The 18,433-nt window shown below is 40.1% G+C and overlaps 1 protein-coding gene across 1 annotated transcript in view; it reads left to right on the top strand.

Moving 5' to 3' along the window:
- The window catches only part of LOC108790356 (metabotropic glutamate receptor 4-like), a 119,090-nt gene that overhangs the window by 19,296 nt on the left and 81,361 nt on the right, over nt 1-18,433 (top strand). Inside the window, exon 2 of the mRNA XM_018560594.1 lies at nt 5,312-5,947. Within this exon, the coding sequence (XP_018416096.1) occupies nt 5,456-5,947 (492 nt within the window). The 5' untranslated portion in view covers nt 5,312-5,455. The remainder of the gene's footprint in view (nt 1-5,311; nt 5,948-18,433) is intronic.

The following is an 18,433-nucleotide window of genomic DNA, read 5'->3' as shown; positions in this document are numbered from 1 at the left end:
CGAAACGGAATACCGTAGACTGGCACTGGGCATCCGATTGGGTCTGCCTGTAAAAACGGACAGGTGAACCTGATCAGACTGCACTTGTGAAAGGGGCCTTAGGTGACTACACTTTTCAGATTGCTCTTGCATTGTTGAAAATTATCTACTGAAATCAATACAAACAACATTTTATAGCCTTATGTGTGTCCTCATAACATAACCAAAATGGAAAATAGATTTCAGAAAATACTACAGTGTGTAGCAGACTTACCCGTTCCTTGCTCCATGATCGACACAGGCTTCTGCCACGTCATCGCTGACATCACCAGGCCCCTCCTCCTCTGTCTTTTTAAGCTGCAGGATTAATTTCCCTGGTGTTCGAACAAGGGAGAAGACACTGGGAAATACCGCTCCTACCCCGCACGCTGAACCTGCCTTATACCTGTCTCACACCTGCCTCAACCTCAAGCCTCACTCCCTTAACAGAGTTACTGGATCGTATACCTGCCTCACACCTGCCTCAGACACCTTTATCTCTGCAGACTCACTTCCTCAATCTCAAACTTCACTCCCTTGACAGAGTTACTGGATCTTATTTCCTGCATGCCATTTCTACCATTGTGGAGCAGCACCCCTGACTGCCTATTGGGATTACCTTGCACTTAGCAACCACAGAGATCATTCACTGCAAAGGACTCTTAACAAGGCTACCTGGGGATAAGTCTGAGTTCCAGATAAATGCCAGTGCAATACTTCTAAACCGCAAGTACTAAATATACCAAATGACTGTCCATGTAATACTCCCTCTGGTATAAAATATCCTCTCACTGTTCTACTATCAAGTTGATAGCATGTGGAATATTCCTGCTTGAAGGTGCTTATTCATCCATCTGCATTACACAGAGGGAGTATGTGTGATACACTTCCCGCACTTGCAATTCGTTAGCCTGTGATACACTTCCCGCACTTGCATTCTATTACTCTCCAGGGAAGCTGGACATAACTCATTGCCTAAAGCAAGTTAAACCCCTCCACATCACTGTGAGTCATCGCACCCAGGAGTGCCCAGGGTGTTACACAGTGTAAATATAAAAGAAATGGATTATTAACACTTCCTAGTTATAACTTGCATGGACTAACCAATACATTTTGGAAGATAGATGTGATCAAGCTTCCTCAATCCAGCTACTCCAGGGCTAATTTGATTTTTAGTTTAATCCTAACAGAGTAATTTGTCGAACTCATTGTAAATTTTGGAAAATGCATACTTTAATCTGAACCCCTTTGAAGTCAATAGGGGGCAAATCTTGAAAACAAAATCAAGGGTAATAAGCAAGGGATTGTCAACAAAGGGTATGGGGAGCTGGTTATTGCCATGGGGTACATGTACCAATGCAAAAATAACTTTACAAGATACAGTTCAGAGTTGTGAGGGTCCTCCTTTTTATGTGACTTCAAGGGCAACATGGAGAAAACACCATTACTTTCTTATGATTGGGAGATGCCTTTAAGCTGTATGCAATATTACAAAACAGTACAATTATCATGGAAAGTGCCAGTGACACCGTATTCTGGCTAGGGATGCACCGATATATTGGCTGCAGAAACACATCGGCCGAAAATGGCATTTTTGGCTAAATGCCGAAAGTGCCATTTTCCTGCCAATACATCGGCGCATCCATGATTTCTTTCCTCCCCGCTGGGCGCTGCTCTGTGTCCCAGTGGGGAGGAGATAAAGTGACAGCCGGCCGAGCACTGCGGGACAAGAGCGTTGTGATCGGCCGGTATCTTTCCTCCCACACCGCTCGGCTGCCTATGACAGTGCGGCAGAGCAGTGTGGGGGCGGAGACAGCGCTGTCACACGAGGCTGGGCTCTCCTCTCGCACCGCTCACTCAGCCTCCTGTGACAGCGTGTCAGAGAGGAGAGCAGGCTACAAACACGCAGTGATCAGTGATTGCTGAGTGTTTGTACATAATTGAGCATATGGTACGGTTAATATATCCTCAATTATGAATGAATGGGAGTGATCTATATCCCCTCCTGTCCATTCATAATTGTGGTTATAGTAAGCATACTATATTCTCAAGTTATCAATGAACAGGAACACTCAGTATAGAGGATTCCTATTCATTGATAACAGGGGATACAGACATTAATTTCTATGTCGGTGCACCTCTAATTCTGCCATTATATATTTTGCATGTGTTATTGTTTATTTTTTACATTTTAGTTTGCAGCAGCAAACAGCAGCACCTCAATCTGATTCATTTTAACTTGAAGTCTTTTTAGGTAGATTTTGCTGCGATGCCAGATTTTTCTTATCTAACAGTAAGTTAGATAGTATAGCTTGTGATCTTCTTTTTTTTTTTTTACAGTATCACAGTATTATCTTTTTATAAAGTTTAATAAAATTTCAAAGCAAAAACATTTAAAAACCACAACTCCACATTCCAGAGATGAGGCAGTTGTTATGCTGAAATGAAAATGACAGTGCCATATTTCAGAGACAATAGCATACCGTGGCTGGAAAGTATGTGTATCAGCTTGATGGAGGGAAAACTCCAAAAATGGGAGAAGAAAAAATTAGGACAAAAGGTCCAGGAGAGATCCGACTAAGTGTAAAAATTAAATCAAATCATCAAATAAAGATTTATTGACAACCAATGAAAAACCTAGACTTCATCTGATTTGTCCAAGCGTCTCTGCTGACCTAACCTTAGTTTTTTTGTGGCATTTTCGTGATACCCTCCACGTAAGCAGCTTGATTGGGCTGCAATGTAAGTAAGGAGAGACAGGGCCGTTTTTATCATGAAATAAAAATTAGAGCGTATTGTTTTTCGGAGACAGCAACCAGAAACATTGTGCCGATGTGCTGCACATTATGTGTAGCAGTTTTACTAGGCCGCAATTGAAGAGAGACGAGGCAGGTTTTTATCATGAATTAAAATTTGGAGTGTACAATTTCTGAGACGGAAGCCTTTTAAAATATTTTACAGACTCCATAGTAAGAATTAAATTAGTTTTTGTAGGCCGCATTTTTACACAGAATTCAGCTTTTCATTAAATCCACATTAATTGTATATACAGTATGTCATAGAAAAAAATGCAGAAATGTTGTACAGACTGCATAGACAGTACTGCAGCAGTTAGTGTAGGTAAAAAAAAAAAAAACTGAGCACGCAGCTTTTCATGCCAAATAGCCACAATAAAGGACATAATTTTCAATGTAAAAAAAGGAATATTGTGCAGAGTGCATAGACAGTATTTCAACAATCTTGTGTAGGTTGCATTTGCAAAATCACACATCTCACGCAGCTCTAGAGGACAAATAATTTAAATGCATATTTTTCTGTGTAAAAATACAGGAATAGACAGTATTTTAGCAATCTTTTGTAGGTCACATTTGCAAAATCTTGCAGATTTTCAGGCCAAAAAAGTATATATTTTTCACTGTAAAAAAAAAAAAGGAATATTGTACAGACTACATTAGTAAACACTATGTTATAGGTGGCATTTTCAAAAATGTTCAACCCAAAAATCCAAATTTAAGTGTATAGATTTTACAGAAAGAAGGAAGAAATATTGTACCGACCGGACAATATTTAAGCACCTTTTATAGCCTACATTTTAAGCGGGAGAGAAAATCATCAGCCTTCAGTTCAAAAATCAGAATTAGAGTATATTATTTAATAGAATAAAGATGGCAAAATATTGTACTGACTCCATATAATGTATTTAAGCATTTTTACTAGGCCACTTTTTCAGGAAACCTTTAATGAAGACATCAACTTTAGAGTATTATTATTTCATAAATTTTAGTAGGCTACATTTTGAACAGTAGGGGCAACAATCGGCTTTGAAACTCAACTTCAGAGTATATTTTTGTCACAGAAAAAAACCCCAAAAAGTTTCCTCAATAACCTCATTCCGCCCATACACAACTCCCAGGGTTTGGCAGAGATAAAAAGTACCCCTGGATGCCTGCTGCCTGCTCTCAACCTCCTCAGTGCTGGCACCTAAACCCTCCTCCTCCTCATACTCCACTTTTGCCATCTGCTGCCTTACAGGGATGTCTATTGTTAAACAATCCCATAGGCACTGAGACACCAGGAAGTCCTTCTCTTCCTCCTACTGCTGTGCCTCCAGTGCCTGGTCTAATACACATGCAGAGTGTGTTTCACCAGGAGCACCAGAGGGATTGTATTGCTGATCCCCGACTGGTGGTGGCTCACCATTCTGGTTGCCTCTTTGATTGGTACCTTTTTGATTGGTGACAAAGAACCCCAGATCCCCTTACCCTGTCCTTATCCTGTAATTTAGCTCTCAGCTGTGAGCCGGGACATTCCCCACCCTGCAGTTACCCACAGACAAGGATGCTTGTGCTGACACCATTGACCTTATATGGCCACACGGCCATATAAGGTCAATGCCATTAACCAAATACAGCCATGTGAGCTTGGTAACTTCCCTGCCCCCAGCCTGTGACTGGACAGTGAAGTAGCAGCAATTGACCAATGAGCTAATTTTTCTTCTCTCTCCACCAGTTACCATGTTCTTTGTCAGCAAGTAGGCATGCAGAACATTTTATTGGCTACTAATACTACCCTCCATGTTCCAGTCTATGGGTTTGATTTATAAAACTTTTACCCAGCATATATTAATCAGCTCCATCTAGAGGCACCAGTGCCAGACGAATGGCATCCGCCTGGCTAAATGCTCGGTGGAAATTTTTATAAATAAAGTTTTACTGTTGGCATGCTCTGGTAATAACACTAGTTGTATTTAAATGTAATAATATTTAATCAATACATAACTGTATTCATTTGTGTTATTTTTATGGCTGCCTGGAGCTAGACTTTAAAAGTTAAAGGTTGGTAGACCTGAGTGGTGTATAACAGATAGTCAAGCTTTAACTGTTTCTTATTTATTTGCTCCTTGTAGACTTTTTTTTTTGCAGCTTTGCCTTGAGTTCTATCTTGCATACGTTGTGTCAGTCTGGAATTCATCCCACTCCAGTGTCAGTTGACGACCACGCCTTTTATGATTTTTATATGCCCATTAAATTCTCATGTGTTGTCTTTTTCACCAAGTGTGTGATAAAAAGTTGAATGAGCTAAAAATACCTTTCAAGATAGCTGGTGCAATGCTTTGTTTATGATTCAATGCCACATGCAGAGAAAATTGTACATCCTACAGCCTATTCTGCAAAAGTTCTACCTAGGTGGACAAGTGTGAAAAGAAGGTGTAATATAACTGTTCTTTATATGCTATGAATTTGAATAAACTGAATATTAAGGCTTATATCTTTTCACATATTTTCCTTTCTAGAACTGTTGATGCTGCTTTCTGTCCATGAACAGTACTGCAAAACATCATGGCCTCAGCACCATAGATCATCATACAGACCATCTGAGGATAGGAGTGTGGAGATTGTTTTGAACGAAGACGTGTCTTGGCTTACAAAACCTCACCATGGATATGCCAAAGCTTACAATTATGGCGTGCATGTTTATACTTCTTAATTCTTGGACATGTTGGTCAAAACCAAAGGGTTCACCACATATGAATTCTGTGAGGATCGAAGGAGACCTTATCTTTGGTGGTCTTTTCCCTGTACATGGAAGGGGGAGTGATGGCAGAGCATGTGGAGAACTTAAGAAGGAGAAAGGAATACACCGCTTAGAAGCAATGCTGTATGCTCTTGATCGTATTAATGCTGATCCTGACCTCCTGCCCAATATCACATTAGGTGCTAGAATTTTGGACACCTGCTCCCGGGACACCCATGCTCTAGAGCAGTCCTTAAGCTTTGTCCAGCCCCTTATAGATAAGGACCGAGGAGAAGTGCGATGTCTCAGTGGTGGGAATCCGATTATTGCTCAGCCTGAGAGGGTAGTGGGAGTGATTGGAGCATCTTCAAGCTCTGTCTCTATCATGGTGGCCAATATATTGAGACTCTTCAAGGTGAGTACACTTTCATCTTTTTATTGTTTATGTATACACTAACTATTTTGTCATTATGTTATTTATATTTTATAGAAACTAGCATTTGATCATTGGATTAAGACTTTTTTGGTTCATTGCCTACCTCCAGAAGCGGCTAAGGGTTTCTTGAGCAGTGATAGTTGGATCTCCTGTCTTTTGATTACTACATACTTTTAGCATCAACGTCATTCTACAGAGACACAACAAACACATAAACAAAATAAACACAGCCCTTCAGATACCTAAAAAATTGTAATAATCAGCTTGCGATAGACATTAATTCATATAATGCAAAACATAAAAAATTGTTTATAAATAAAGTGCTCTGTGCCAACGCTGTTCGGCTATTCACTTTAGGCTGGTACGGCTGATTCCAGCCGTATATCGGCTGAAATCAGCCGTGCATCGGGTGGCTTCGTGTGGCTTCAGCATGTTCAACCGACCCGAATTGCAGAAGGAGTTCGACTCAGCCGATCCAACATCTGGATCGGCTAAGCCGAACCTCCGGCAGGCTACTCGCTGCTGTTCGGTCTATTCTCATAGATGCCGAACAGCAGTGAGTAAATAGCCGAATGCCGCTGAGCGGCATTCGGCTCTGCTGTTCTGCTCGGTCCCTCTGTGGTACCGAGCAGAATAGAAAAATTGTTAAAAAAGTAGAAAAAAAAATAGAAAATGATTGGGCGGAGCAAGCAGTGACAGCTAGCTCAGCCCAACTGTTTTCTATTGGCCGGGCGGTTCTGCTGCCGTCAACAAAATAGAACACACCATAGGAATGCATAGCTAGATTCCTATTGGCTATTTCACTTTGCAATAGCCAATAGCAAACTAGCTATTGCACCCACCCTCTGCTGCTGTCAAGCACCAGAGGGGGACCTGATGAAGAACTGCAGGTCCCCCTCTGCTGATTGACAGCACCAGTGGGCGGGTGCAATAGCTAGTTTGCTATTGGCTATTGCAAATTGAAATAGGCAATAGGACTCTAGCTATGCATTCCTATGGAGATTTCTTTTTTTTTTTTCTTCTGACGGCAGCCAATGGCTCCGATGTCAGAAGAAAAAAAAAGAAGAAAAAAAACGAGCAGGGAAAGGTTTACTCTGCTCGTTCGAGCAGCGTGAACCTTTCTGGGAGAAAGTGTTTCTCTCCCGGGTGGCCGGGAGACGGTAAGACTCCCAGAGCGTCCGGGAGAGAAAGGACAGATGGCGTTCCTGGTTACCAGGTAACCGGGAACGCCATCTGTCATTACACACTGAGAACACGGAGAGGCCGCTCTCAGTGTGTAATGACAGCATCCCTGGTTAGCTGGTAACCAGGGATGCCGATCTCTCTGAAAGTGGCCGGAGCCAGCTATGAGATGACGACTGGCTCCGCCCAGCTGTCAGAAGCAGGCTGTCGGCCAGCTTCGGCTTTCACCTCGGCTCAGTCGAACCGAGGCATATGCCTTCGGCTCGACTGAGCCGCTCGGCCAACTTCCGGAGCTGTACGGGCTCAAGTGAATAGCCCGTACAGCAGCCCTTCGGTTCTATTGAACCGAAGGGGTCCTGGGGCCGAAGCGAGCCGAAGGATCAGCCGGAGCTATGGCTAGATCATTCGGCAGTTTAGTGAATAGACCCCACTGAGTTGAAGAAAAATGGCAATGAGCAATTTAACTTGTTTCACATTATATGAATTGTTTACTGCAAATTGATGATTATAATTTTTTTGGTATCTTTGCATTGTGTTTATTTTGTTTCAAGTTTTTATTGGGTTCTTATTAGGTTAGCAGTTGATATATTTTTTAGATTTAAAAGATTAGTGCAGAACTTATCAATATAGTTAATGTTTCAGAGACTGAAGTGTGGGACCAGTGGAGCCTCCTCTACTCCTTTTTTAAAATAAATTATTTATTTAAACAGAAAACATTTTTACAAGAGTAAAACATGCATAAAAAAACAAAACAACAACTCAACAGGGGTGAATAAAAACTAACTACTTGGAGAAGGAGGAAATCCATACACCCTGTAGAAGACAAAAAAGAAAGAGGGGAAAGAGAAAAAAAAAGAGGGGGGGGGAGGGGAAAGGTAGGATGGGACGAAAGAAGCCAGTAGTAGCTAGATAACAAAAGGAAAGATGTCAGGTGCAGGAAGGAAAGGTCAATCAGTGCCCATCAGAGTATGATATTCTTTGGAAAGAAGGAACTCATTCAAATAAAACTATGTTGCACTAAACTTGGAGGAGGTGTCTTTGATTGAACTAGTGAGATCTTCCATATGCATAATATTGTTGATTTTGTGAAACCACAGCCTAATTGTGGGGAAGAGGTACTTTTTCCCAGAGCTGGAACACATGCCTGAGCAGCATTCAGCCTCCTCTACTTTTGTCTCTCAGGTAACTAACCACTGACAACAATGTTTTATTTGGCTGTTTGTAAGAGGGGCATTATTCCGACAGGCAACCAATGAATCCGGGCATTCTTCTCACTGACCTTCAATGTAAGTGGACATTACACTGACCCCCAGTGTAAGGGGGCACTTTTTCTGAATTACCCAAAATAATGATCTTGTATTAAATCTGGTGTTAAAATACTTTGGGTATTTAATACATCTATAACGTACTGATCATACTAATGAGCAATGCCCTGTAGATATAATAGCAGGGGTTCCCAATGACTTGAAATGTATTTTAAGGAGTTTCTCTGTGGTATAAAGGTTTAGAAAGGATGCTCTAGTAATATACTGCATGAATATGCATTTTTTGCTAGGAAATAAGACAGTTAAAATACTCTCCTGGTTCTGTCATTGTTCCTATGTACTCCATATTCATGTTATTCAGATTCCCTATATCCTTGGCAACTATGCACACATCCGTTACCTCTCAGATTTGGATTATGACCAGCACCTATTTTACGAGACAAGACACACAGACAGTAGCTCTACTATTCTAGACAGCCAATTATGAAAGCAGAATGTACAACTTGAGAGATCCCCAACACCTCCCTTGTTCTCTGTCCTGGTCTGGAGACAGAAGATATGCTCTCTACATGGCAGCTAAACTCATGCAAGGTCTGCCTGCTTCTACAAGCTAGCAATCACTGATCCTCAACGATTACACACTTGCATTGCGGCACATAAATCATAATTTATGACTTCTGGCACTGAAGACATTAAAAGAATATGTGGAGCATATGTCTTCCATGTTCGTACTGCTTGTGCTCAGATGCAGTACAGCTCAATGTACACATAGCAAAGTTTACCCTGATCTGGGTCTGTGATGACAGCTCTGAAAGCACAATGAAAAAAGGCAAAGGAAATAAGTTATATTTACAAATAGCTTGGTATCGCTGAATATATTAAAAGAAATAATGTGGTAAAAAACTAATTCACGTTTGTGTCACACGTCAAAAAGTAGCCCAAAATTCTTGCATAGCAGCCAGTGAATGCAGCAACAGAATTGGTGAAACAAGAAGTACAGACTTTTACTTTTACAGGAAAGCCATTGGGGTAGAGAATGAATATTGCTATGCTTCAGGGTTACTCATGAATCCAATATGAATAATTGTATCAGATGCAAAATTAGGTTTAGAACAGTCACTGTCTATTGAATGGCAATGATTTTTTGTTTCTTTAGACACTTAATAGAGGGTTGTGCAGTAGGAGCATTTGATGCACTTTTATGGGTTATATTTATGCATCAGTTAAATGATCTGCTTTGGGCTGACCTTGAATGCTCAGGAAACTCTGAGCAAAATAAAACCAATTCGGAACATTTCCTGCAGACACTAATGGACTAAATAGGATTTTAATGGTGATTTTAATTCTAAGAACGCAGTATGTGGGTGATTTTCAAACATCTCTCTTCTGTATTTTTCTAAAACAAGTCTTTGTTATCTGCTTGTCTATCATTCCTTGTTTATCCTTCTACTATCTAACGCAAACATCTCCCTTATCCCCTCACCTCAGTTCCCTAGTTAACTGACATTTCTAGGCATCCACACTTGTATAGGGGGTAGATTTCCCCACTTCTAATACATTTAAAACAACTCACCCACCATCTCTTGTTAACACAGTTAATATTATTTTCTTAATAGTGAATTTTCTGATATGCTGGGCTCTCTCACTTGCTCTCCTCTTGTCTTTTACATCTCCCTCCTCCACCTCTATCTCCCTTTTTCTCTTGCCGTAGTCTCCGCTCTGAATTCCCCTGAAGTGCTGATAGAATTAGATTTTCTGGGGAAGCTCTTAACGAGCAGTAATGCAGCATGAGAAGCCAATATTAAATAATTAATAGAGAGAAGAAAAGACAGTGAAAGAAAGGCAAGCTAAAGGGAGATAGAGACACAGAGTGACGGATGCATCTATACACACACACACACACACACACACACACACACACACACACACACGCACACGCACACACAAACAAAATAATTTATTCTGTGAACTCTATGGTGTGAAAAAGGAGGACAAGGAATAATTTATACTTAAAAATCGCCCATTCCTTAACTGAATGTGTTACTGAGCATTATGTTCTCTGTAATGTGCTGCAGAAAAAGCCTCCGCACTATATAAATGAGTAAAATAAAAATAATGTTAACTGCAGGGGAAGAGGTGGGGGAGTGACACACAGCAGAAAATGCTAGTTTAGGTTCTAATCATCTCGGTTGCACACCTAACTATAACGCACATAGATTTTTTTTCTTTGCCAATGTGTGTGATTGCTTTATAAAGTAGTCATCTTGAGTTCATGTTACACTGGTTTGCAAGAAAGGGTTTTAATGTATTTTTTAAGCGGAACTCCAGCCAAAAATAAAGATGAAAATGAATAGCCCATTAAGGTCGCTTTCACGTGGGCTTTATCCATTTTTAATCCCTTTGTTTGCAGATGATAAGCGGACAGTAATGTAACCGGATAGGCATGCAGATATTTACAGATGACCATTTGTAAACATCTGAGCTGTATAAGTCTGTGAGTAGAAACAGTTTTCAACTTTTTCCATTTATGGATGTAAATGAATGTCATCTGTATACATCCATTCCATAAATATGTGTTTTTGCATAGAAATTGATAGCCAATACACAATATAGGTGTCAGATCACAATGGAAACCAGGCAAGCATAAGGTGATAGTTAAAACATATTTATTAAGTGTCCACAGAAGAAAGCAAAAACAGGAACAAGTCAAGGTCAGGAGCCGGAGTGGGTAGTCGTACAAGTGGGTAGTCAGTCATGTTCCTGATCTCTATGCCAGGAACATGGAGATCAGCGTTGTCAGGAACCAGCCAGGAGCAGGAGCCAGAGGAGAATGTTAGCCAGGATCGGGTTATACACGGAATCAGGATACATTGAGCAGCAGGAACGCACCAGCAGGAAAGACCACGCAGGGGCAAAGTCAGACTGGACTGAATGGTTTAAATAGTGAGTGGGGTGACATCATCACTCAGAGATAGGAAACTACCATCTGGCTCTCTCAGATGATGCTTCCTCTTTGGCCATAAGAGGGAGCCTGGAAATAGTGAGCAACAGTCTGCTCAGACAAGAAGGAATGGGTGACAGGTGGGTGAAATGGCAGCCAAGCCAGAATACTGCAAACCAGTTAAGTCAGGGTGGAACCCTGACAATAGGGCACTTTCAAATTCATATGTGACACAGGAAAAGGGGTTTGCAATTTACCTTTAAGGAGTGAAGGAGTGTGTTTAATACAAGGATTAACGGCGTGTGTTTAATGCAAGGATTAATGGCGTGTGATATCTCCTATGAGCCACTGATTGCTTGACTCCATCAGAGGCCAGGCCTATGGGACACCTCCTGCAAGCTCTACAGCAATAGAGTGGAGAAGCTCTGTCGCTCACTGTAATTGCAGTGCAGCCTGGGAGACAAAATGCATGTTAGGGAAAAACAAAAATCATAGCAATTATGTTAAAAACAGATGATAATGTTTGCTAAAAATGGATTCATACGGAAGTAAGAGAAGCTGCATGGAACATAACTGGGCAGATGATGAACAATTGGATGTAAACTGATTCTGTCAACAGGAGCCCTAAGAGTGCAATAGTAGTGTGAAACTTTGTTGCAGTTTCTAGGGCTAAGATAAAAAACCCGAACTACCTACTTAGTAGGGAGGTAAAAGTGGGGTAGTGGGGATTCAGGTGGCAGTGAGAAGGAAGGTCATAGGGAAGCCAGGAGGAGAGGGGGGTGAGTAAGGGAGAAAAAGAAAAGTGTAATGTGTGTGTTTGTGTGGTAAAGGAACGGGAAGAAAAAAAAGAAAAGAAGATGGGAGAGGTAAGGGGGCAGGGGTCTCATTAGGCTGGCTGTAAGACTATGCAGTGAGACTAAATGCCTATGAGCTAAAATAGTGTATGGAGAGAATGGTCAAAGTTTGCTTGCTGGTACTGTTTTGCAGGGATCCCATATTCTTTGGAATTTGGGCAAGCTATTACTTTGAATTGTCATTAAATTCTCATGGTAGATAAAGAAGTTGGTACAAGAGATTGTTTTGTTTTTTTACTATTGGGTTACCCTGGTAATGTTACAGTGGAACCATAGGCAGAATTCCAGAATTGTTGAATTTTGGATAACTCTCACCCAATAGTTTTAAATGTCAGAGTCTCAGCCATGTGGGGGACTATTCTGGTACTGAGTGAGAGATTTGGGTAAGAGCCAAACACTATACATGAGTAATTTACAATTTGATTCCCTAGCCAATGAACTGGTTAAGTATGTAGCTGTTGAAGACCACATTTCCTCCCAGTCTTCTTTTGTAATGTTCAGACCAAGCTACTGTTACCAATTAGTTGTGTAAGAATGAAGTAAAGATTTTGACTGGTAGGATGCTATGCATGTTTTTCAATGAGTCAAATGTTTTGACACAATTATGTGGAATAGGTCATTTACTCTTACTTTTGGCAAATATCACCAGTGGAATCTCTGAGGTTAATCCCAGGCTGGGTAAAATCTGGGTAATCTACTTGAGTATTTAAATTTATCTCATGCTCAGAGGGAATGAGTGAGGATGGGTTATATAGTTGTTGCCTGTGGATAGGTAGAAGCTATATGTGCAAATCTGTTATGCGTTTTTACTAGATACGGTAGCCATCATTGACAAGGCATCCAAGTCAAAATTAAAATGCTGCAATGTTTTTAAACAGTTTTTCTATGCCATAAGGGGTTTTTACAAACTAAAAGTAAAATCAGTACCTGGACTAATTTCTGTTTTATTCTAAGTACCCAATGTGGCTAACTTTCTAATTTTCTGCGTATTTTTTTATTTCAGAGATTATTGTCTCTGCAGATTTGTCCTAACATTTTACTAAACCATGTACCAGTACTGCTTGGACTAAGAAAAAGGGGGTAGAAAATTACCTGTTAATGCAAATAAAAAAAAAGTATCAAGAAGAAGGGTAAAAAGCCTGTACAGTTTTAGAAAACATTGACCTGTTGAATTGATTTCACATCTACAAATACTTATTTCGGATTGATTACTACTGCTGATTGACTACTGTAGTGTTGATAGAAACATAGATATTTTGGATCTAGTAACCTATATGTATAATAAAGCTTAACTACAGCCAAATATGTCTATGTCCAAGTCTTTGTCCCATACATGGCCCCAATCCTCTTGTGTGTCCCCCTTTTATGTTATGTTAATTATTTATGACGGTGCTCAACTGTGTTCTTGCATTTTGATGTAGATCTAATTCTTCAATATCAGTGAATGTACAGTCTCCTGCTGTTTCAGGTTTCCTACTATCTTTTCTGCTGGTTTACTCACACTTTATACTCTGCTATTAAATTTGTGTCTTTGAAAATGGCTTTTGTTGTTGCATATTCGTCTTTTGCCATAAGCATTTTGCTGCTTTGTTACATGTTTCTTGATGTGTTATAAATGTTCCTGCCGTTCCCTTCACCCCACAATATCAGTTCACTTTTTTTACATTTCTTTACCTTTCAGAGAATAAAAATCAGCATATTGTTTAAACCTTTTCACTCCTCCAGGTCATTTGGGTCATTGGTTGTCATGAAACGTTTTGTTAAACAGTGGGCTTTACCGTTCATACAATTTGAATGTGTTTCCACGTTTGTTATTGAAGAAAAATATATTTTGCATCTAAGAGAAATAAGATAGCTGAAAGCTTAACCTAGTGTTGATATAAAAACACTAATGAATACTGCTATGTATTGTAAATCATTAGATTTTTTAATACAGATAATGAAAGTACCTAAATTTGACTTGGTATTAACCTCTTGCAATTCCTGTACAGCAGCACTTAGACTGGGAGAGCTAGGGGCTGCACTGGGAGTCAAATACCTGTGCTGTATGCAAACATTTTAAATGGGAACAATTTAAAAAAGCAAAGTGAGGGATGGCCTTATCAATGTGTTTTAATGCTTCTTCACTCTCCAATCAGCAGAAAATGATGTATTCTTTTAGGCTGCCCTAAATTGAAATACATTGCAAATCCTTTGGCATGTAGTACTCAATGCCAGAGACCATTTCATCTTTGCTTAGTCTGTAAATGACAGAATAGTTAAGAACAGTGTTTTTATTCAAGGAAAGAAAAAAGGTCAATTTTCCCCTAAAATACAATTGTATTTGGTAATACTTACAGTATATGGTTTTTAATTATAGGTCCATCATTGTTGTTGCATTGTTGTATCATTGTTGTACTCATAATAAAATGCATACCTTTTTGCATAAGCACATTGTTGACTCTTAAAGGTACTTTAGTTCACGCAGTTGCATTGTAAGGTTCAGGTAAATTTTGGTATGTTGCTGCAACATGGGATTTACTGGTTTTTACCAGCTAAGTAGAAATAATGGCATATCTGACTATCCAGGAAGCCCACAAATTAATCATAGGGTCCCATACGAAGTCATGATTCAAAAGATAAACACCCTGGCCTATTCTGTTTATATTAGGGATGCACCAAAACTAAATTTTTAGACTGAAACCAAAATGTAAAACAAATTCAGGCCTAAACTGAAACTTACTTTTTTCCAACCTTTTTAAAATGTTTTTTAATTATTTTATTTATTTATTTTTTACTTTACTGTTAGGGGCTTTGGGGAAATATCATGGATCTAAACAGACCCCTGATATTTCCTTTTTAAAATACAAAAAGAGATTGAGGACACAGAGTCCCAAATCTCTTTTTATGCAGTCCCTGCAGTGCTCCTGTCCATTCATAAACTGAGGAGATAGTATCAGTTACTATGTCCACAATCATGTATGAACAGGAAGTGATGTACGCAGTAAGCTTACTATGGCCTCAGTTATTTGCAAACACTCAGCGATCAGTACTAAAAAAACATGAAACATGTACTGTAGCTTTTGTTTGGCAAACACATATCTGTAGTATTCAGTTAAGCTGGACATACATGGATCGGATTTTGTCCTTTTTCTGTTGAATTGGCCAAAATTCGATCCATGGCCATCTGGCTCGATTTTTTTGATTGACTTTTGTTGATGAAGCTGTGCAGAAAATTGTCAGCTGAACAAAGACTGCAGCCAATCAACCGGCAGGGAATATTCCTCAGTTCAGGCTCCTCAGGGTAATTGGGGGAATCTTGGGCAAGTGTGTTCCAGCTTTAACCTTGTTTACTGCAACTGTCCAGCTTGATTCACCTTCTGTGAATGAAACTGACCCAGCTGAAACATTGAAACAGTGAAAGCACCCCTATTCCTAAAGCTGGCCATACACCTATAGATTATCTGCAGATTTTCTATGGTCATATGGAAAAAGTGCCACAGATTTCTCCATCTACGCAAAACTTTGTGGATGGAGGAATGTCCCGCTGGGCCACGTTTCAGTATCTTGCTAGTCGACCCCGCTGGCTCTCAAAATACCTGAACAATGCTTGCATCCATTCAGATTGTTTAGGTATTGTGACAGCCAGCGGGGCCGACTAGCAAGGTACTAAAGCTTGGCCCAGTGGGAGATTCCTCCATCCACACAGTTTAGCATAGATGGAGGAATCTGTTGAACTTTTTCCATCTGACCATAGAAAAGCTGCAGATAATCTATAGGTGTATGGCAAGCTTAAGTCAGCTGAACTCCAGTCAAACCGCTAAATACACAGATGAAAAACATATGTGATAGCTGTTCTCAAAGCCAGATGATTTGTATTTCTTTCACAAAGATTTTATTTGGTTTTTGTCAGTTTTTCATATAAAAGATTACAAAGAGAACAGAAGTGGGGCATGCAAGCCCTTCAATAAGGCACTTAAACGGAAAACAAACAGCTACAGCATCGTGCAGAGCCCTGCAGGCGGTAGAACAGGAGCAGTGTGGCAAGGATGATTTGTATTTCAATCCATTGTCATGAGGATTGCACAATCCTACCTAAGAGGGGAGGGTACCTGCTATTTATCTGATGCAGTTTCACTGTCACTTACAGGTTGCCTCCCCATCCAACCCTGTAGCTGGACAGTGAATGTAGAAGCATTGGACTGATGAGCTCATCTCTGTCACTCTGCTCTCAGCATGCTGCTTGCACTGCAGCACACCTCATTTGCTCCTTGTGTCTCCCTCCCTTTTCTGAGCTCTGCGATAAACAAAAAAAAGTCAGTTTTAGGTACTTACACTTTATTTAAAAAAATACATTAAAAGTGTATGTTTAGCCCAAACCTTTTTTTAGTTAGAACTTCTGTCAGGTTTTACTGCCATCGGAGACTCCTTTGCAGAGATTCCTTCAGTTCCCGTCAGTAAAAAGGTTGCTCCCAGAACAAAAAGTAAAATAAGAAGAAATATGAAATGGCAAATATGAGGCGAATGGACACGTCACTTGAAAATTGGTATTCAAAAGTGATGTGAGGGAAAAAACTCCCACTGTGGACTGCAAAATGTACATTTGTGATATAATTGGGTGTACGAGTATGGGTGTGTGTGTGATTCAGTGTGAAAAGATGATGACATTGCCTGAGAAAACAGCATCTTTTAAACACGCAATTTAGCCAGACATCAGGCATGATAGGAAAGGAATTCAGGATACTTAAGCAAAAACAAAAAAGAATGCACAACCTATTACAAATAATGCATTGAAATGAGAAAAAAAAACGGGATAGCAAAAGCACCTGCATATGACTACACTGACACATTTGCTTTGAGAATTTGAGGATTATATTTTATTTTACAGAGGGCCATTAATAGCTCGTGATGAAATCAAATCAATCACCCAGCACAAAAATGTGCAGAGCACACAAATGCAATTAAACATACAGGTGAAACTCGAATAATTAGAATATCGTGCAAAACTAATTGCAGTAAGTGCTGCAAAAGGGGCCCAAACCAAGTACTGAGTACATATCCATGCTTGTACTTTTCAGAGGTCCGATATTGTTCTATGTACAATCCTTGTTTTATTGATTGCATGTAATAATCTACTTTTTTGAGGTTGTGGATTTGGGGTTCTTGGGGTTTTCATGAGCTGTAAGCCATAATCATCACAATTATGACAAATCACGGCTTGAATTATCTTGCTTTGCATGTAATGAGTCTATCTTATATATTAGTTTCACCTTTTAAGTTGCATTAGTGAAATAAATGAACTTTGCACGATATTCTAATCGAGTTTCACCTGTATATTAGGAGACTAGGTATGGGCATGTCGCACTGCTTGCATTCCTCCCTTGACGGCTAGACGGGATATCCTGAAAGGATTTTCCATTTTAATTGAAAAGATGAGCCCTGTGTAGGATTATTTTTTCCATTCTTAAAAGACTCTACTAAACCTTTATTGCATTTTAATTGTCAACATAACAAAATGCTATTACAAATATAGAAAACACGTTGCACAAAAGAGCTTCTGGACTCTTAATGGCTCTGATTGTGCCAAACAGTTAAACATTTAGTGCCAACATGTCAAATTGAGCAGGTCGGAGCCAGGAAAAAATAATCCCCCATGATGCATATAGATAGATTTCTAATCACGTCTGTGAAGGGTAATGTTTATACAAGTCATAGTAGGGATGAGCTCTGGTTCAGATGGACCCGGTTTGATTCTGAGCTCCTCTGTACCTGGAATGGAGATGGGTCCACCTGCCAAACCTTCTGTGGGCTGGGGCATTCCCCGCCTCGCAGCTGTACATAAAAAAAGGAGGGGTGCTTGGGGTGACATCACTGACCTTATATGGCCAAATGGCCATATTAGGTCAATGTCATTGACCAAATATAGCCGTGTGGCCATATAAGGTCAGTGACGTCACAGCATCCCAGCCCTTTGCTTACATGCAGCTGCATGCGGGGAATAATTTGGCTACCGCTGATTGGGCTGCAGCAGAAGAAGCTTCCAGGTTCAGATGAGCTCAGATTCAGACCAAATCTAAGCATATCCCTAGTAACTAGTAGTAGTTAGTCCCATTCAACTGGACATGTTCCATATTTCGGAACATGTTTTACCACTCATTCAAGTGGCTTCCTCACTTAACATGACTGTCAGGAACTTAGCCCAACATTAGAACAGGGTGTTTTCACAAAGGTTCACTTAATCTTC

Source organism: Nanorana parkeri, unplaced genomic scaffold (assembly GCF_000935625.1).
Source record: "Nanorana parkeri isolate BGI_ZX_2015 unplaced genomic scaffold, ASM93562v1 scaffold468, whole genome shotgun sequence".
Taxonomy (NCBI): Eukaryota; Metazoa; Chordata; class Amphibia; order Anura; family Dicroglossidae; genus Nanorana; species Nanorana parkeri.
The sequence above is the reverse complement of the archived record's forward strand: the minus strand, read 5'-3'. Positions and strand labels throughout refer to the sequence as shown.